The following is a 20430-nucleotide window of genomic DNA, read 5'->3' on the forward strand; positions in this document are numbered from 1 at the left end:
GTTAGCAGTGTTGTAGCTTTCACTTCAGACTTCCTTAATTCTGTACGAGGTTGGTTTCCTTGTTTTTCTCTTGAAACGGAAGTAGAGATGTAGGAGAAAACATCCTGAAATGAGCTCCTGTGCTGTTGTCTTTTAGCAGTACTGTAGTGAGAGATGATGCTCACAGAGAGAGAACTGGCATTTGGCTGCAGGATGTTCGTATTGATTTCATTAAAATAGTTTGATTTCCATAGGTATTTACAAAAAGTGGCCTTGCTTTTCCCAGTAAAAATAAGTTATTTACTAAGCTAGTTACTGTGTTTCGTTACTTAAGTAGATTACTTGGAAAATCCAAGAGCTAATGGAGTGAAGTGGCTCAGGGAGCAGCTTGGATCCAGCAGTACAAAACATAAAGAAAAAGCAAAACCATTTTGGTTCAGGCTTCAGGCTGAGTAAGATGTCTTCTACCTGAAGTAAAAATGGTTGTATGCAGGATATAATTATATAAAAGGGCAAGTGGCCTGAATCAAACTTGAGTTTGGGGAGCTGAACCAAGAGCAGGGAAGTAAGATCTTCAATCTGAATCAAAAGTTTAGAGTCAGTGAGGAGGCAGTCAAGGTTAAGATAGATAATCTCTAACTGCTTCTGTTCCCCTTCCATCATCCAAGGACAGGAATGTTTTTACTCAAGTTTCAGAGCACTGAAGTTGACCAGGCAAAGTGAGCTTGGGTCTTTCAGAACCAGTCCTGCCTGCAAGCAGGCACGTTCACAAGTGTGTCCAGAGGAATGACCTTTGCAAGGATGCTGTTTGTTGTTGCCTTGGTGCTCTTAAAATTCTCTGTTAATGAAGTTGGGGAGAAAAAGAAGCAACCCTGCTCCAATATTTGGAATGCTCTTAAAATGAGCTTTGTAAAGGAAAGCAATTTTTAGCACGTTACCTACTAAGTGTTAGGTAGTATGGGGCTTTTGCTGTACTCAGCACTGCTGAGAGTAGTCAGCTCAGTGGATCACAGTTCTTGCTAGCAGCTTCAGAACAGCTCTGTTTATTTTCAGAAGGGGAAGAAAGATTACAGCCCAGTTGTGCAGCTGTCTTTGACCTTGGGGGAACCTGTTTTGAAACTGCTTTTTCCTGATACGTTCAGACAAGTGTGAAGCAAGTCTCACATTTGTGGGTTAATGCAGTAGGTGCAGAGAGCATCCTTGCTGCTGATTTTCCTTGATAACAAGCTTGGTAAACTTGTTAGATTGGAGAAAGCATCTGTTTCTGACTCTCTTAGCCATGCATACTCTTCCACTTTTCTACTCTTCATCTGTTTTTTCCTTGAGCTGAGTGCAAATCCATGGGGGTAGCATGAGATACGGTGGGAGGGAACGTGGGTGTTATGGGAAAGCCCTCTGTGGTGTGCTGAGTGCTGCTGGTGCTCAGATAGCAGAGTGCTACAGCACATGGATGCCTGCCTGCTCCAGGTACGGGACGTACCATGTTACCAGCACAGTCATTAGCTAACCATCCTCCTGTGGTTTTCAGATATTCTTGTGAGACTAGCAAACTGCTATTGCCCTGTTTTTAAGCTTTTTGTTCCTCAGAGATTAAGGGCAGCTCTTCTTTCACCTGAAAGAGGAAGCAAATGTATAAGCAAGCTCTTGGCAACCAGAATTCCTGCCTGAGATTGTGAGCTGCCCTGGTTTCGAGCACTTGCCAGTGAGAAAGCAGTGACCTGCTGCCCTTCCGAGGAGAAGGGATCTTTCCTTGGGCAGATAACTTCTGCTGGGGGACATTGCTGACTGATGGATGTCGATTTCTTCTCTTGCTCTTGCAGTTTGGGCAGCCCTTCATTTGACAAAGGAATGCTTTATTCTCATCTGTAGCTCTCAGTAACTATGTCCTGCCATGCTCTTCCACTCAGATACAACCCAGCACTGGTTGTATCTCCGCAGGAGAGCCTCCATCCCCTGCTGAAGGTCAATTGTATCCACCTGGCAGATCATCCCTCCTGCCCCTTCTGTCTGTCATGGACAAGTGCTGAGGTTGTACCACTGCACTCCTGAAAGCAGAGCAGATTTAGAGGCAAGCCACAGTTGTGGATTTGTACCTTTTGGGCTTTAGCACTGCTTGGGGTGCTGACTTGGCAACCAGCAGCTGACACACGGCTCTGGGGATGGCCTCTCCCACAGGGATGCTGCTGGAAATCTGGTTTGCCGCTCGTTGATGCTTCCCACTTAAAAGAGGGTAGTGGCCTGGGACGAGTGGTTCTCCTGCAGGCTGTCTTTCTGCTAGAAGTACCCTATGAATTCCAGTATAACTGGGTAAGCTTGGGGTAAACTACAGCTCAGGGTGGGAGGTTGTGTATGTGACTGAAAAAAATCCTCCAGTGCTGCCACAGAACAACTCTGCTCTGCCCAGCACGGTGCAGGACAGGATGCTGTTTGAATGCACCAGGCTCTGGGCGGTGAGGAGGAGTCATCGCCATAGAATTCACCCTCACGTAGGGTAGTGCTTAAGGTTCTCTCAAAGCCACTTTTACATGACAACAAAAATTATAATGGGGTGCTTTAAATACAGAGACAGCCTTGAAAAGCATGAAAACATTGGCTTAGGAATCCTGAATTGGTACGATTGTGGCAGCCTTCCTTCTATCACGGGCTGTGCAGCCTCTTGTGGCGTGAAGTATTCTTGTGTTTGTTACACTTCTAAACAAAGAAATACGGGAACAGGCAGCAGAAAAGGAGGGTGACACTTCTGGCTGTGGTTAATTGCTGCAAGCTGGTGACAGTTCAAGGAAAATTCCGCTTGCAGACAGACTTTCTCTCAGTTCCTGGTGCTGGTCGACTTTTCCTGCTTTGTTTTGTTTTCTTTTCCACCTTATCTGCTGTCACAGAAACCGTATTTCATGAGAACTGCCTACACACATCATTGCTGGGTGCTGTAAGGGCAGGGCGGTCAGAGCTGCAGGTCCCACACGCAGTGACTGCGCAGCGCCGGGGCTCCTCTGCACCGTGCTGAGAGCTGCTGCTGGGTGACAGCACCGGTGTGAGCATGAGAAGCAGGCGAACTGCAAAGGTACGTTGCTTTGGGTTGTCTGAGCAAGGAATAGAAGTGAAAAGATAGGTTCTAGTGCAAGGTTTGATGTTTGGTCTCAGCGTGAGGGTTGGTGATGTTGGAGGTGTTTGATGCTCTCATCTTGGGCAGAGCGCGTTGGGAGGTGTTGTGCTGGGTGTCTGTGCTTTCACTGTGTGACAAAAGCATTAATGGGAAAAAGGTTGTCATGGGGAGAGCTCCAAAAGAAGCAAGATTCCCAGTAACAACTGCCTGTGAATAAACTGTGGAACAACAGATTCCCCTGCTTTGCTGCTCTGTGATGAGCTGTGTACACTGTATGTTGTCACAGCTGTATGGGGAGCTCCAGACATCCTATTGCAGATAATTTCCCTATGTTACAACAAAACAGAAAAAGATTTGAAGTGCTCTCTTTGGGTATGGTTTCTCAAAAGAAACAATCTACAAGGTTTTTCACGTGTCTCTGTGTATTCATGTTATCCTAATACGTTTTTAATAGACATGGATAAAAGTTTGCTGCTGTAAGGTCAGAGTACTGAAGTCTTAATTCCTTATTTGGTGCTTTGATTGTCTGACGAGCAGTGTAACAGAAGGATCTTTCAACCCCTGACCATGGTCCCAGTGTTGACTCTAAATAAACTGCAGCCTGGTACAGAGAATAGCAAGGGAAAGGAGTTGGCGAGCAGCTCAGTGAGCCATGGGCTGCGCTCAGCATTTCCACTCAGACATGCAGCGGTGGCAAAACAATTTCTTATGTGAAGTCACCAGAGGCTGTTGCATGACATCTATTCCAAGAGCGTTTATTTCTGGGTGAGTTATTTTGAGGTTTCCTACATGGCCTGTTGAAATCAATGTGATGGCAGCACAATGATTTCCAGTGCTGTTCAAACTCCTTGGACACAACCACAGCATACCCAGCCAAATCCAGGGGAAATAACAACTAGAAGTCAGATTTCTTTCTGCTATATCATTTATACACTATTTATAAGGGAGCAACAGGCAGAACTGTTCATTATAATATCTGAATGCCATTCTGAGTACAGAAGTGGTGTTTTTCCCACTCTCTAGACTTGCTGAAGCACCAGCAGTAGTGTTCCTTTGCCCGGCAGCGCTCCATGCTTGCTCTGTGCCCCGGCTCTTCCACCTTCACATAGATAATCATTCCTGAAGATGGATTCAGGGTAGGATCACATCCAGAGGAATGTGGGATTTCTCTCTCGTTGCACCTGCAGCATCATCCGCACAGGAAATATTGCACATCTTGGTGTAACTTACAACGCAGTTAGCATGGTAGGCTGTGCTTGGGAAACAGCTCTCTCACTGCTTGGCAACATTTTCTGTGCTTTTGCCAAAAGAAAACCAGGGGCATTTCTTAAACACGCATGAGGTTAATCTGAAATCTGCCCCTCCATCTGAAATGCTCAGCTCGTGTCTTCCTGTGTCATCCACAACCAGGTGCACGGAGATTGGGTTCTGGGAGCTCTGCCACTCGGGAATACAAAAACCCACAGCCACACATCCCCATTTCAAACCTGGGAGACCACCAGGCTCTGCTCACTGTCCTGGGGCTGCACTGGGCTCACTCATGGCCCCACTCCTGGGGGTGCCATGCTGACACCACGTGGACCCACCTGGCATTGGCTCCAGGCAGTGTTCAGTTCTGTTTAATATTTTGTGGCTGCAAGTTGCAGCACTGCTCTGTGTATTTCTGGGAGCCCCTTCTAGAACCCCAGGGCAGTAAATGAGCAGCTGCTCTTTATTGCCTGCACCGAGTATTCAGAGGAGGTACAGATGAGTTACTTTGTGCCAGGATTCCCTCTCCTTGGGATAACTGCAGCAACTGCTGCTCTGTTCCAAGCCCCGTCCAAAAGTGTAGATTTTGTTGATAAGGCATTTTCAATTCAACTTTTTCTATCTGAGATGTGTGGCTTTTCTAGTGAAGTGATTGTGGCTGCAGGAGTGCCTGATTTTATTTTGAAGCTGCTGTGGAAGGAGGAAGGAGAACTGCAGCCAAAGAAAAGCAGTGATGTGAATGAGCCCGCAGCAGTGAAACCTGTGTGTTTGCTTGGGCACAACTTGCTGAGTGAATGGCGGTGATGGATGATTCTAAACAACACTCCTGTTTGATAGCATTGAACAGCTTTTAATAATTAAAGAAGCATGCCCTTTCACCCGCAGTTAATGGTTAGCTTTAATGGTTAGTTTTGCTCCTCGCCTTTTCTGCTTCTAAAGAAGCAGGTGATTATTTTGCAGCCGTTTCCCAAGTTGTAGAGGAGATCTCAGGTTTTGAGGAACACAAACTTGAAAATTACAGAGTAGATGGAGACATTTGGAAGTACACAAGAGCAGGAGGAAAAGATGACACTACAAAAACACCATGAAATCAAACAAATCCGTTTCTGGTTCATCCCCACTGCCCCCGTCGGCCAGTCAAGATTCAGCTGTAAGACAGAAAGGCATTTCCCAGGGGATGAGGGACATCTGCGTGCCCTGTGCCAGGCCCCATTACAGCAGCAGCTGCAGGCCAATAGCACATGCAGATAATTGTGCTACGTAATTAGCTCCCTCCACTCCCAGCAGTGCTGTGCTCAGGGCTCCCAGTGGTGCAGAAGGAACAGAGCTGCTTCTGGGCTCAGCAGTTTCAGTCCTGCTTGGGGGATGGAGTAGTGGAGGTGCCAAAATGAAGGTCAATGTAAGTACTGGATTATCGTATTTCTGGGGCATTTAATTTAACTGTGTGGTTTGTTGTATTGGTGGTGGAAGTGCGTTTATCTGAGACCTGCATCTGGCAGAGCTGCTTCTCAGTGTGTGCTGCTGCTCCTGTTTCCAGGTTACTGTCAAAGTGTGTGGTTTGAACTCTTGAAACACAGTGTGAGTTGCCTGGTGCAGTGGTTGGCAATCCTGCTTGGGGCGGGGATTGGAACCAAATGACCTTTGAGGTCCCTTTCAACCCAACCATTCTATGATTCCATGAGTTCAGCTGAAGAAATGCCTCTGAGAAGAGCAGCAGTAAGGCTGATAAGAGTGAGGTTCTGTACCACGAATACTGGGCAGTAATGTGCCTTGCTAAAAGGTTACATGAGAAGGGGCTAGAGGGCTGTAGGGATGCCCTTTGCCCTCGTTGTTTCCTTGGAAATAATTAGCATGGGGAACTAAAAGTTGAGTATTGCTTCAACAGAAGGAGGATGCTGCGATTCTTATGGTGATTAGATGCTGATCACGAGGGTTCAGGTGACAGAAATGCTTTAACAGCTTGAGTCACTCTGCTGAAGCAGTGTCAGCAGGGCTATGCTCTCTAGGATAGGGACTGACCACGTCCTCCACTGCTTCTGCAAAGAGAGCTGAAGCTCCAAAGCAGAAAGGAGCACTGGTGCTGTTTGCTTTTAAGAAATACTGCTCTGCTTTGAAACAGTGAATATTTGAAATATTTGGATGAATGCACCTACACACCGGGTTTCATGTCAGTGTTTTGCCCCGGTGCATGAGCAGACACGGTGTAGGAGCTTGTTTTGTGCTAAGCAAGGGCTGTCTGGCTGTGCACAGCAGTGAATCTCTGCATCCAACTGCACAGCTGAGCTCCGGCAGCTGCGGCTCCAGGCAGGAGCTGCAGTCACTGAGTGCCCCATGTTAAAAAGCACACAGTGCAGCACGTGGTAGGTGTTGGGGCGGGTGGGAGCAACATCTCTTTCATTTCCTAGAGAATATTTTAATTTTCAGTTGAGATCTTGTCCAAAATCTTATCTTACCACGTAATCATAGCAATATTTTTGAGCAGACGACTGCAGTGAGGGAGATGGAGGAAGCTGGAGTGCCTGGAAGCTGTGGTGCTGCTGTGGTTCATTCATTATGAATCAGAGAGAGCAGCCTCCCCTGGGCCTCTGCCATCCTCACAGCATCAATAAGAGCTCTGCTGCAAGGTGTGGGTGATGGACTGTCCACTTGTGCACCCAAGTGGAGAACAGGCAGCAGTTGCTGCTTGTGGCTATCCATCCCACTGCAACCAGTGATTGGTGGTTGCTCCAGGCAGCTGCTCCCACAGGGACTTCTGTCCGTGCCCTAAACAGCTACTTTAGGTCCATGTGTGGAAATAAGCGCTGTGCTAAAATACTATTAACATGCTAAAAGATTTAGAAAAGGCTCAAAAATATAAATGAATCGGAACATACAAGCAAATCCTTTAGTCAGCAACAGGAACCAAAGGCCAGAAATACATACATTCCTTCTTGAAATGTCAGGAAATGGCAGTTTATTTTTCCTCCAACTTGGCTTGGGAATGTTATGCATGGGAATGAAATCCTGTTTGTGCGCAGATGAGGGGGAGATGTGTGCTGGCTTAGATGTAGCCAGGCTTTGGTCAACAGCTAACATGGAGAAAAGAGGGCCTGGGGAGAATGAGCAGTGCTGCCTGTAATCCCTATCACTACACTGAGGTTTTGGGGCTTTTGGTGCGTTGTGTTTTTTTTGTGTTGCGAGCAGTGCTGGGTAACCAACTACAAAGATGGGAATTACAGAGAGTGACTGCCTTGTATTAGACCAATTGGTCTAAAATTCAGTACAAGTGGGTACACAAGAAATTTGTTCACACCTAACTTAATTGAAGCTGTGCTTCCGGAGACCTTATGGTATAAAGCTGTTTGATATGGTTGATTGTGTACGACCAACTAACACTGCAGTGACGAGGTCACAGACTCCCATATGAGGGAGAGCAGCACTTTAGAAATAGGTTGTTGAGGATGCAGCCTCTGCCTTCCAGGTCTGTGCTCCGTCATTGCTTCACTAAGTGAGCAGAGGGAGGGGGTAACTTCAGCAACCTCCAAAAGTGCTTTCCCATGGGGTGATGAACAGCCCTTTAAGATGTGCTTCATCTCAGGATAGTTTTATAGGGCTGCTGATAGGGAAAAAGCAACAAATGCCAAAGAAAAACACTTTGATCTCATCTGCTTTGCTTTAGTGCTCGTTACGTGTTGGTCACTGTAAGGACACATTAATGAGGTGACACAAAAAAACAAAGAGCAATGCGCAGCATTCTGCAGATGATGGTGTCAGTCTGCTTCTGCTCCTCTGGTGATAAAGGAAACATTCAGATCCCAGTGGCCCCAAAGCGCAGCTTCCTCCCAGTGAAGCATCCCATAAAGTCTCTGCAACCCTGGGAATGCAAAGCTTGTTTAAGGTTAATGGAAGGTCAGGGATGCTTCTGCTTACAGGATGGGAAGGGGCTGCCACAGTAATTCTTTACATATGTCCTGGGCAGCTGAAAGCAGAGCTAGGGCCTGATGTGTGGCACACAGCCTGGTTAGGTGAGCTGAGCTGCACTGCAGGTGACCTTGAGCAGCAGAGGAGAAAAGCAGCTAACCCACAGAAAGCTCTTTGCTGACAGAAATACAGCACTTGCCAGTGCCAAAACTAGCTGGTTCAGTGCCTTGTATTTCCCATAAGATGAATTCATCAGTGCCTGTGATGTTAGGCACTGCTGTGAGTTTGCTGCATTTTCTTTTACTGATATTAGGCTGATCTTTAACAGCAATTTCATTATCCTGAGCTCGAACACATTGAAGCCATAGCTGGTGCTCCTGGAAACCAACAGAACTTACACCGTTTCCTTGCTGCCTTTGGTAGTAGCAATGCATAAAAGAAATGCTGCATGGGTCTGTCTTACAACAGAGGAGCAAAGAGAACACAGAACAAGATCCATTTGATCTTTCTTTCTTTCTTTTTTTTTTTTTTTTTTACACGTTGTGAAAATGTTCCTTCTTCTGTGTTCTTGGAGATTTCAGCAGAAATTCAGAAATAATTTCAGCGGTGTGCCAGCACTTGGGTTGGTTTTGCAGTGAGTTGCTGCAAATTTCTGCCTCTTTTTGGGCACTGAAAATGAACTGAAGAATCCCTGATGAATCCCTATGAGGATAGAAATTGATGGTTGTGCGTCTTGTGGTTTGGTTTTCTTGTTTTAGTTTCTGTGGTGTGATATAAGGATGCAAAAAGAGGATTGAGTTCAAGAGTTTTGCCTGAGACCTTCCTGCAGTTCAATGGTTACAAATTAGGAATCTGTTATCTTACCTGTTTCTGCCTTCTGTAAAACTCTTCCCAGGATTAGTTTCAAGGAGAAAGGATAAGAAAGCTTCAGCAAAATACTTTCCTGAGTTTCTCTGCCCTCCTTCAAATATGCTGAAGAATGGCACAAAGGGACAACACGGCCTTAAATTCGATCTTTCCCTGTCAGTAAGGTTGCTGCAGCAGCAAAGATGGGGTCAGCTGGAATAAATCCTCTCACCAATACCTGCTGGGGTCACGTTTGGGTGCTGCTGAGTAGCACTGAGGGTCATTCTGTAACTGAGGCCAGATGTGCTGTGATGTGTGCAGGTCAAATTCTGACCTGGTGAAAATCAGCATATTTACTCAATAACAAGTGCAATTTGCTATTAGACTTCTGTGATTTTATAACTTTCATACGCTAGCTTGGGAAATGCTGGCACTGAGACACCCTTTATAACCCAAAGTTTCCTCCTCCTTCTTTTGCTGGAGCTAGAAAGAAAGTTTTGTTGTTCAGTGCAGCAGAGAAGGGCTACGTTTCCAAGATCAGCTCTCCTGCATGAGCTCGGATAAGGCTCTGTACCACAGCTGCCTGTTTGCATGATGAGGATGGTTCCTCTGTTGTTGTGCCCATCCCTTTGGAGTCTTGTGAGGAGGGTCTATCTTTCAGTGTGTAGAGTGCTCAGCAAAAAGGGAGCAAATGCCAAGAGAGTTGTAGAAATGTCTGTAACTAACAGCAGGAAAAGTTGGGTGAGTGTTGGGGTTTTGGTTTAGTTGTCCATTTGAGATTTTGGGGGGTTGGTTGGCGTTTGTTTTGTTTTTCCTCTTAGCTGTAACAATGTGTGAAGTGCAGGCACAGCCTGTGCTGCTCTCTGATGAGATTCGTGGCGGGCTGACTTCAGCACAGGTGGATCAGAGAGAGCATTTGGCAGTGCCCAAAGAGAAAGCGGGCTGCCGTGTCCAAGGCAAGAAGGCTGCTTTAATCAGAACATGCCATAAGGTAAATGGGACTGTTGTTGTCTGTCTCTGACAGCTGCTGATGGACAAGTCCATGCATCATAACAAGGCCATTGTTCACGGCCATTCTCCTGAAGGAGGGTGTGCTGCTAACAGCAGGCTGCTTCCATCAGCTGAGCTGACAAATGGGTTTGCTGCTGCTTCAAACCAGCTGTCACTTTGCAGCAAATGCTCTGCACAAAAATACAAGGCATCATGTTTCCTATTTGGGTGCTATCTCTATGGACGTTACTTGCACTTTCCGCTAAGAAACTGATGCTGGAACATCCAGTGGGAAGCAGTCAGTCACATTGTAAGCTGAAAGCAAATGGTATTTGTGGAAGTACTGCAGCTACAATTCTTTTCACCCTCTGCAAAAATGCTTCGTATGAATGAAGCTACCTGCTGCATCTGCTTTTCATTCTTTCCCCCCATACGGAGTAAGCAAATATCCAAAATCAATATGCTAAAAATAAAGTGTTATCACTCAAGATTGCCAGGCTATATATAAGCTCAGCTGAGGCAGGTAGAGCAGCCCTGTGGTGTTGAAGCTTGGAAAGTATGAATATTTGCTTTCCTATGGATTTCCTGTAATCTGTCAACTATTCTTCACTGGCTTTCTGTGTGTATGTATATATATATTTTTGTTTATTTATTTATTTTAAAGAGAGAGAGGGGAGGTGATAAGAGCACTGTTGGAGTTGCTGAGAGATACTGAATGTTTCAGTGCACGCTGATGTCTGTGTCATGGAGAGGAACAAGGGCACTGTTCCAGTTGCTCTCACCTGAAGCTCAGTTCCTGGGTGCACTGCTCAGCCAGCAGAAAGAGCAATGCATGTGGTGTCACTGTGCACAAGGCTGGGGGTTTCTCCCCAAGCTAAATGACACACGGTGTTGGCCTGGGATCTGTGATGCAATAGGAGGCAGCTCTCCAGCCTGATGGAGGGCTGAGGTGGGCACCACTGGAGCTGCTGCCTTCAGTGCTGCTGCCCCAGCACCACCAGGAGACTGAGCTCCTTAGCACTGCTGCTGGGTTTGCCTTCATGAGGCTTGGGGAGAAAAGAAGTGTTTAAGGGAAAATAAGTAATGTGTTTATTTCTTTTTCTATTAAGAAACAATTAAATACTAATGTGCAGCTGAAGCCCTCAGATAAACAAGGCGGCAGTCAGGGAGGACGAGGCAAGGTTTATTTTTGGCTGGGTGACACATTTCCTCTTACTTCTGACAAACAATTCACAGAATGCTCATGGGGAAAACCACCGATTTTTCATAGAACGATGCTCATGAAGTCCAGGTAATGAATGCCAAGAACCTCGGTGGGAGAGCAATGCAGAAACATACAGTAGAGTTATTACTTCTGTACAACATAGCAGACAAATGTTAGAGGCAGTTGATGCTCTGAATCCAGTGCTCCGAGATAGGGTCTTTAATTCAAGCCCATTTTGTATCAAATTGAGATGGCAGTGGAGGTGAGCGCCATGCCGGTGCCTTGCTCTGCTGTCGGTGTGATGGTGCTGTGTTCTCTCCTTCAGAACGCGCTGGCGAAGGCTCTGTATGACAACAAGGCAGAGTGCTCGGATGAGCTGGCCTTCCGCCGAGGAGACATCCTGACAGTGCTGGAGCAGCACGTCGTCGGCAGCGAGGGCTGGTGGAGGTGCTCACTGCATGGACGGCAAGGCCTGGCTCCTGCCAACCGCCTGCAGCTCCTGGCGGGCCCACAAGCCCTGCCGCCTCCTGCCATCCCCAGCGATGCTCCAGAGCCACCCGTGGCCCCGCAGAACATCTACCAGGTGCCATCTGTGCCCAAGGGCACTGCGTCATCCTCTACCTATGAGAAGATGGAGGGGTGGGTGACGTCGCCGGCTCGGGCTGCCACCCTGCCTGCTCAGGGGGTCTACCAGGTGCCGGCTTTGGCTGCACAGCTGCTCAGTGAGAGGACACGGAGCTCCAAGCAGCAGGTAGGGTGTGAGCAGCACGGGACCAAGTGCTGCCATTGAAGTGGGGGGCGGGGGGATCCGAACGGCTGCTGGGTGGAAAATTCCAGTGGAATTTGCAGCAAAGTCAACCAAATAAAGAGCGTTTAGGGAATGAGTTCCATCACAGCACGATGAGAGAAAGGCTGGTCTGGGCAATGTATGATACTCCGTGTTCTGTAGTGTTTCACATTTTTTGACAGTTTACGAAGGCTGTAAAGCATGGCAGGAAGTATAGAATAAACCATTTGTTTGCAGAAATCTCAAAATGATTCGCAAACCCACCCCGAAGTCAAAATAAGAAGAGACAGCACCTTCCTGCTGCTCACCAGCATGCATCTATTCAGAGCCTCCTGGTGCACACTGGGGGTCTTTGCAGACAACTGCACAGGAAGAAGATCTCTGACAAACAAAAGTTATCTTTTGCCAGGGCTGTCTTTCAGCTGCTCTCTCGAAGAGCCATTGCCTTGTAGGCTGTCACTACGCTTGCACGAAGCAGCAGCTCTTCTTCAGGCGTGTGGGAGGACGCGGGGCTGTTCAGCTCTGAGCATGGCCTCAGCCACATCCTTTCCAGATCTGTTCTTGCTGCTGCTCCTGAGACAGTGAGCAGAGTACGTGGAATGAGAGCAGTCACCAGTCTCCTTAGTGCTGTGGGATTACAAGCCCCATTTCGCAGGACTTCATTACAACTGCTGATGTGGTCTTTTCTTTCTTCCTGTTCCTTCCATTTGGGTGAAATTCTGAGTGAGTGTCATCAAAACCTTGTGCTTTCTTCAGCACGAGATTAATGAGGAATCTTTTATTATAAAAGATAAACAGAGCAGGTGTGGAGGGAGTTCCAAGTGCAAGCTTTCGTTCAGTCCCAGGAGCTCTTCAGCTCTGGGTAGCTCTTTATTCTGTGTACAAAAATCACATTCAAAATGTTAATTGGCATAGGAAAGAAGTCCAACCCCAAACCATACAGCCCTTTAGTCTGAATTAATGAGCATTTGATCTACAGGACGCAGCTGGCTGGCTTTCCTCCCGCTGTGCTACAAAATGAGGAGCTGGTTCCTCCTATGCAGCAAATAGGTGCTGGAAAACAGGCACGTTTGGTGAATTTCTGGTGACTGCAATTTCCACAATGTTTCCATAATGGCAAGCTCAAACTGGGCAGTAGCTGCCAAAGACCCTTGTGCACTTGCTGTGATCTGGTTTCTCTGCATTCTTAACCACAAAGAGGGCAGGGCACATGCAAACTGAAGTGAGATCAGTGCAATTTTCCACGTTGTGACAACGGATCAGGCCCTGGAAATGTCATTTATTTCTTCATTTGTGTGAGTGGCCCAACATTAGAGCTCATTGGCTTTTCCTGTCTCTGTAATTTCGTGAGTCTATGCCTTGCTTACTCTACCAGAGAAAGGGGGAAGGAAGAAAAAAAAGAGGAAAAAACAGAAGTCCTAGCTGCTTTTACTACTTCAACGTTCAGCTTTGCCTGAGCTGGCTCTTGCACAACAACCCAGCTGTTGCCACAACAACTGCATTGTGGTGGTCACGGGCTGCACACAGAGGCAATCAGGGCTGCCCTGCACAGATCCTACCAGACAACTGGCAAAGCTGCCAACGCACTCAGCTGTTACCCAAGCAGCTGAGTAAAGCCACTGGAAGTCTTTGAGGGAGATGACTGAAAGCAGTAAATCAAAGCCAGCCTGCTTTCACCCTGTGTACAAACGTCGCTTCGCTTGTCGCCCAGGCTGTGTGCTGAATGAACAAAAGTCAGTATTTTCAAGGTTGATGAAAGGCCTTTCCCAACGTTCAACTTGGTGACTTAACTACTGGTGCCACATCTCTGATCTCAGCTCTTAAAACAATGTTTTATGCATATAGAATTAGTCTGTAATTAGCCTAAATACTGTAGTTCCCATATAGGCTTCTCTGTTTAAGGAGCTGGATAGGACATTGAGGTAATTGTGTTTATTTCTTCCAAGTGAGTAAATGCTTCACGACTACAGAGTAACACATCTCAGCCTGTATCCTTTTGCTGCTGCTATTACCAAGAAGCATGGCTTGACCTGATGGCTCTGTGAGAGAGAAGTAGAAAATCCCCTGCTTTCTTTCTTTAACAGTTCTGCTTTGGAGAGGTCAAAAGATTTAAGTGATAATAGAAGCTGAATTTTCTTCAGATCTTTTCCCTCCCTGGTTAATAACACTGATTCCCTTTGATTCGTATGCGCCCGTTCTTATCTGAAATAAAGCAGAAATGGTAGCAAAGGAGAAAATACCAAATTTATCACCATCAGTGAAAAACTAAATGTTGTGCATCACTGAAGAGTTCCTCCTCTAGCAGTGACCTGTTCAACAAGCTGAGCTTTCAAAGCTGTCCTGAGCTTGTTGCCCACTGCAGTTTTCTCATCATTGTTTTGCTTTGTTTTCCCTTCTCCTCTAAGCACCTCTTTACTCTCCCGAGGGCGTGCCGGGCTTCAGTGCCAAACATCACCAGTGAGGTGTACAATGTCCCGTCCATGCAGAGCCGGGAGTCCCTGCTCACACAGGTACGTCTTCCCTCAGTCCCTCAGACACCACTGGGCCCCCAGCCCATCTCCCTCCCATAGAGCCTCAGAATACAGCTTAAGGTTTAGGGTTTTAATTCTAGCGTTTTCCTGTCTTTGTTTTTTTGTTTTTAATTTGGCAGAAAAACATGTATTTTTGGGGAAGTTCAAAACAAAGTAGTTCTGTTTTGAATTGGTTAGAAATTCAAAGAAATGTCATTTAAATCTGCTTATGTTTCTTACAAACACATTCAGTTTAACTACCACGGTCCCGATATAGACTGTGGAAATCAGGAGCTACGCAGTATGTGACCTGAACATCTCTGAATATCAAGGGAGTCTTCAGAGGGCTCTAAAGTGGGTTGAAACCTGATTCTTTTCCCTTTGGCCAGAGTGGTGCCACTCCACCTGCAGCACGAAAGGGCTCTGTGCTGATCAGATCTCCCAAGTGCTTCCAGGAAGAGCAGCAGCTGTACAGCGTCCCATCCAACTCAGAGAAGGCTGGAGCTGTTATCCAGGATTCAGCAGTGGGCAATGTGAGTAAGACTTTTTGGTCGTGAGAGAATAATCTCCCACTAGTGCTCTGATGTTAGGCATGTGTGCTGAACACTCTCCGAGTGCATTTGCAAACAAGGGCCACAGGGACAGCATCAGCACATCTTCAGTGCAGCACTTCGTGCTTCGTGCTAAAAAGAAAACACTGCCTGCGAATGTCTGCTTGTTTGCAGTATTCAAGCAGACAGAAGCAAACACTTCCCACTGCGTGCAGGCTACTCCTGCTACTCTTTGGGAGTACAGCACACCTGACTTTGGGGGCAGTGCTGAGGGGTGAGGTGGGCTTCCCCACCTTCCAAAGATCATCCTTGGAGAAAGGGCTGATCTCAAACTTCACAACAAAGAAAGTACCTCAATGGAGACTCTTTATCTGTCGAGCGCCAAGCATCTCAAGTTTCCTGAACAGTTTATGGTCCAAGAGAACTTTGACGTGGTTTAATCACCTGTGCCCAAAATATTTTAGCCTTCACATCTGCGTTGTGCAGATGTAGAAACGCACGTTATGCGTTGTAGAAAGGTAATAAAAATTGTGGACTAAGCTTTTTGTGGCATCATTCTGTTGCTATTACTGCATACATGTGCACACTGAGAATTTAGTTTTGTTTCTTACTTCTTTTTTAAAAATACTGTTTCTAAATCCTATGTGCTCTGATGCAGTTGTATGATGTCCCTCCGAAAAGAGAAACTGATGCCTCAGAGAAGAAATCTCAGAAGAAGTTCTGGGGTCACTGTAGCACCTTGCCAAATCCTCGGAAGTCAGAATGGATTTATGATATTCCAATATCACCTGAAAAAACAGGATTAAAACAAAACTCTTCTGTCCATTCCGTGGAGAACCAGGTGCTATATGATATACCCCCAGCCAGGTACAAGGCACTAACAACAAATGCTGAAGCCAACGTTGTAAATCCAGAGTTGTATGATATTCCACCAACACAACGGAAATTAACCTTTCCGGATGTCCCTCTTTATGACGTTCCATCCTCAAAGGATGTTCTCTTGCAGCAGAATGGTAGCTGTGATGTACCTCCAAGTCTCCTGGCTCCAAATGCTGAGAATCAGATTTCTGGAGGAAATGTCTATGATATCCCAAAATGTTTGTCCACTGCTACACAGTCCATGAAAGAGATGGAAAAAAACAGCAACTGTTCTGGAAACCAGGCATACCATGTTCCCCCACAGCTCTCGAGAGACACCAAACCAGAACACGACAGATTATCTGTTTCTAGTGTGGACAGCAGAAACAGCAGCCTTTCTACATCCTCAAACTCTTCTTCTGAGTCTTCTTCTGTGTCATCATCAGAAGAGCCTGCCAAAGAAATTAAGCTGGACCTCGAGGTGGCCATAGAGACACTGACTAGATTGCAGCACAGTGTATCCAGCTCAGTTGCAAGTTTAATGATCTTTGTGAGCAGTAAATGGAGATTACAAGAGCACCTAGAGAAAAACATTGAAGAAATCCATAGGGCCATTGATCACATAAAAGTGTCACTTGGAGAATTCTTGGCCTTTGCTCGAGCCTTAAAGGTAAATGCATCCTACCTCACTGATAATAACCTTCAGATCAGAATTAAAAAACAGCTAGAAATTCTGATGAACTCATTCCAGATCTTGACAGAAACAAGAGAAGCTCTAAACAACTGCAATTGGTCCTTAGAGGTTTTGGTCCTCAAGAAACCCTACAACAACCCAGATGACCTCGATCGCTTTGTTATGGTTGCCCGAACGATTCCAGATGATCTCAAGAGATTTGTATCCATCATCATTGCCAACGGAAAGCTTCTCTTCAGAAAGAATGAGAAGGAGCAAGAACTGAAGCAACAAAGAGTGAGCCCAGAATATAAAATGCCAAAACAAATCACGGCACCAAGAAGAACAGGAATAGATTCGCTTCCAGTAAATGCTCCTGATAAACCCAACTCAAGTCAAGGCAGTAATGAGACAACAAAAGAAAATGTCACTGAGGACTGTGAATACGTTCAGCTACAGGTTAGTAAAGTGGGATTCTATCATTATATTTGCAGGCATTTGCATCATTTGCAGACTTTGTCATTTTCCTTGTTCTATCTTTGTATCGATGCCAACTTCAGTTTGCACTGCTACCTATTTTCCAGACCTTATGTGAACTCAGAATTTCGATCACGAAGGTACAGTGATCAATAATTACAAGTAACGAAGAGAACTTGTGTTAGAGAGTTTGTCCACGCAGCCTGCCAAAACTGAGAAAGATTTGCAGCTTGCCCTTCTAAATTCATTTGGGAGACAGTTTTTGTCTGTAGGTTAGCTTTTTTTCTTAGCCTAGTAGAGCTCTCCTTGCCCATACGTTTCACTTGTTAACTCTGATATCATAATACGCATAATACTGATTTTCTGCTTTAAGATATACTGTGCTACTGGAGACTTTTTTTTTAATAACAGATTAAACTCTTACTGTGAATTTTAAATGTATTTGCTACAATACCTTTGGAGTTTTGGTAGAATTATTATTTTTTTCTTATAATTACTGTAATGTCTGCTAAGAGCTCATTCTCTTTGGCCTCGTAAAGAAATGCTGTATGTCCTTAGGATTTAGGAAATGTTGTATTTTGTTGATGTTTACTTCAGTCGTAGCTCTTACAGGATTGCACAAAAGTTTAAGTAGAAAACAAATGCAATTGATTTCAATACATGCATCGATGTGATCTGTAATGCAACCCGGACAGCAAGCACTTCCCTTGAAAGAAGTGCAAAGCACATTTATATTTAAATATTTTATGTAAACCACTTCAATTTTCCTTTCATTTTGATTTTTAACAGGCACAGAAAATAATTTCTGGCCAAGAAGTGTCAAAGAAGAGCACAGATTCAAAACCAAAGGTATTTCTGATTTTGAAAACTATGGCATACAAGGAGTCCCAGTCCTTCATTTCTGTGCCTGCTAAAATTCAAAATAATTTCTGTGTTTGAAAACCCACCTCTACACATGGAGTTGTATTTGTTTTCTCTGTTCATTTTCCCACAACTGGAGGTTTTTTAGCTAGTGCTGTAGAGCTGTGCAAGAGATTTATTTCCCTAAATGTAATTAACCACTCTAAAGTCCTGTGGTTCTTCATCTTTTTGCTTTTGTGTCTCGTTTGGGGAAGGCTGTGACAGGTAATATTTCAAAGCAATGCACTGCTATAAGGACTGAATCTCATTATTGTGTAGTTTTAATTATTCATGCCCCTCGTGAAGTCATTACCATTAAAATCAAACCTAAATGCTTTCTGCTATCCAAAAGCTTGGAGCCCAGACTCCATAAAGTATTGATGTTTAACTACAGAACGTTGTCTGCTATCCATTATGACAATGGTGTTCAGTGAAGTTTTCTCAGGGAAAAGGTAAGTGAGCAAAAATGCTATTTTGAAGCCCAGTACTTTGTGGAAAGTAAATGATGGCAAAAAAAAGCCCCATGCTGGGCTGTCTGGGGCAGCTTGGCATCTGTTAATCAATAAAACTCCCTGTAAATGAGGAAACATGGTAAGAATGGAAGAATGTGCTGTAGAGCAAGTAGGAACAAACCCAGCATGCGAGAACCTGAATCCATTCTTTTGAACCCTCCTTCTAGGTGTTGCCATCTACAAAAAAGAATGCAGTTCGAAGCCAGCAAGATTCTGCCAAAAAAATTGTTGTTCCAGAGCAGTGCAGGCTGTGTTTCGGTGCCCTTCACAAAGCCATTGCTGTGTTTAATAACAGCCTGAGCAGTAACCAGCCGCCTGAAGTCTTCATATCCCACAGCAAATTGATCATTATGGTGGGGCAGAAGATAGTGGATTCTCTCTGCCAGGAAACACAACTGAGAGAGGCTCGGAGCGACATTCTCCACAGCAGCAGCCGGTTTTGCAGCCTCCTGAAGAACCTGGCTCTCGCCACCAAAAATGCTGCAATCCAATATCCCAGTGCAGACGCAATGAGGGAACTTCAGAATAAAAATGATGAGCTGTATAAATACACACAGCAGTTTAGAGCAATGTTAGAATGAGAGTGACTTCAGTTCTTAGAACTGTTATTAGTGTTTTGAACAATGGTCAAAACTTGAATTTCTGTGTTGTTACAGCTCTTTCTTCACTCCCTTGGCAGCCAAAGGGCACCAGCAGCTCAGTGGTGCCGACCCTCAGCCCTCCCAAGCACCCCTGCCAAGCAGTTTCCCTTGGGCACTTCTGCACCTCTAGCAGGTTAAGACCCACACAACAGCAGATGCAGGAGGGATGTGTAGAATTAAATGTGTGCTTCCTTTCCTGCCATTCAGACCTTGTCTAGAAATGTTGTCCTCTTTCTGTTCGGGTGGGATTTTTTTGCTGAGTATTTCAGCAAATTATTAACTGTTGGTTTTTTTTTATTATTTTTTATTTTTTTTAATTTCTACACAAGTCAAAAATATATTTCCCTGTTCTTTTTTTTTACTGAGCATGTAAAGCCTTTCTTTATCTGCACACCGTTCTGTAAGCTGCGATATATTACTGTGTGTACCATCATCAGCAGATCCTGGAGCACTCGACTTGAATCTGTTTTTGATTTTTTTTCCCAAGAGCCTTACCTTTGCAGCTGTTCGATGTTCAAACGTAATGAACACATCACAGGACAAACCACGTCTCACTGCTGTTAATCAGAAATGCTCCGGCTGCTGTCTGAGCACGGATAGAAGGCGTGCAGAGTTCTGCTTCTCCATTCCCACAGCTCTGGGGATCGCAGCTCCATCACTGCCCGAAGCTTCCAATGTATCCCACCGTCTCTCTAATGTCTGTCATCGTCTGTCACCTCCTCTGTCCCCAGACCTGCTGCTCTGAAGCAGCAGTGATGTGAGCCCCGTGAGCATCCATGCGCGCTGTTCCTATTCCTGTGCTGCTTGTATTTATCTTGACTAACTTATTTAAAAGTTTTATCTGAATTTTTAAAGTCTGGCTTTTCTTGGTAGCTGTGTACCTGTGTACCTGTATTTTCACCCTGACACGGGCTGGGTAGATTTGTATTTGCTGCTATCATTTGTGTATGCGCAAAGAACAGCTCCATCGCTGTCACACTGCAGTCGTGTTTTGTACGGTTATTTAAATGCCGGTACAGAACCGTGGGAGAGCTTGGGTTGGAGGGGGCACGTGTGTGGTGTGGCCGCGAATTCCCCGAAATGTGCGCCCAGATTTCTTCACGTAAATAAGTAAACCAACGCGCAGCTCAATGAAGAAAAGCGGCTTCGGGCACGAAGGGGGCAGAGGGCGCCCCCTGCTGGGCACAGCGATGCGCTCTGCGGGCGGCCCGCTGTGAGTCCCGCCCTCTGCTGCTGATTGGTGAGCGGCCT

At 45.6% G+C, this 20430-nt stretch overlaps 1 protein-coding gene across 4 annotated transcripts; it reads left to right on the forward strand.

Annotated features, from left to right (window-relative positions):
* Positions 1 to 2616: 2616 nt before the first annotated feature.
* Positions 2617 to 20260, forward strand: CASS4 (Cas scaffold protein family member 4). Of its 4 annotated transcripts, none has more exons than XM_042834449.1 (7): positions 2617 to 3040; positions 11596 to 12021; positions 14463 to 14567; positions 14957 to 15100; positions 15777 to 17108; positions 17916 to 17975; positions 18706 to 20260. In XM_042834449.1, the coding sequence occupies exons 1-7, from the start codon at positions 3017 to 3019 to the stop codon at positions 19117 to 19119; spliced, it is 2505 nt and encodes an 834-aa protein (XP_042690383.1). In that variant the 5' UTR covers positions 2617 to 3016; the 3' UTR covers positions 19120 to 20260. The 4 variants fall into 4 exon arrangements, with proteins under 4 accessions (XP_042690383.1, XP_042690385.1, XP_042690384.1 ...); XM_042834450.1 differs by lacking the exon at positions 2617 to 3040 and adding an exon at positions 5630 to 5729; XM_042834451.1 differs by lacking the exon at positions 17916 to 17975.
* The last annotated feature ends 170 nt before the right edge of the window (positions 20261 to 20430 follow it).

The sequence above is a fragment of the Centrocercus urophasianus genome, unplaced genomic scaffold, assembly GCF_019232065.1.
Source record: "Centrocercus urophasianus isolate 14NV4802_14NV808 unplaced genomic scaffold, USGS_Curo_1.0 seq_46, whole genome shotgun sequence".
In the NCBI taxonomy this organism is placed as follows: Eukaryota; Metazoa; Chordata; class Aves; order Galliformes; family Phasianidae; genus Centrocercus; species Centrocercus urophasianus.

Bases quoted from the DNA above. Each gene is read 5' to 3' on its own strand.
- CASS4 (XM_042834448.1), top strand. From the start codon at position 11,521: ATGGCAGTGGAGGTGAGCGCCATGCCGGTGCCTTGCTCTGCTGTCGGT. The intron at 14,568-14,956 runs GTACGTCTTCCC...CCCTTTGGCCAG, and splicing joins GGGAGTCCCTGCTCACACAG to AGTGGTGCCACTCCACCTGC. The intron at 17,976-18,705 runs GTATTTCTGATT...CCCTCCTTCTAG, and splicing joins GCACAGATTCAAAACCAAAG to GTGTTGCCATCTACAAAAAA.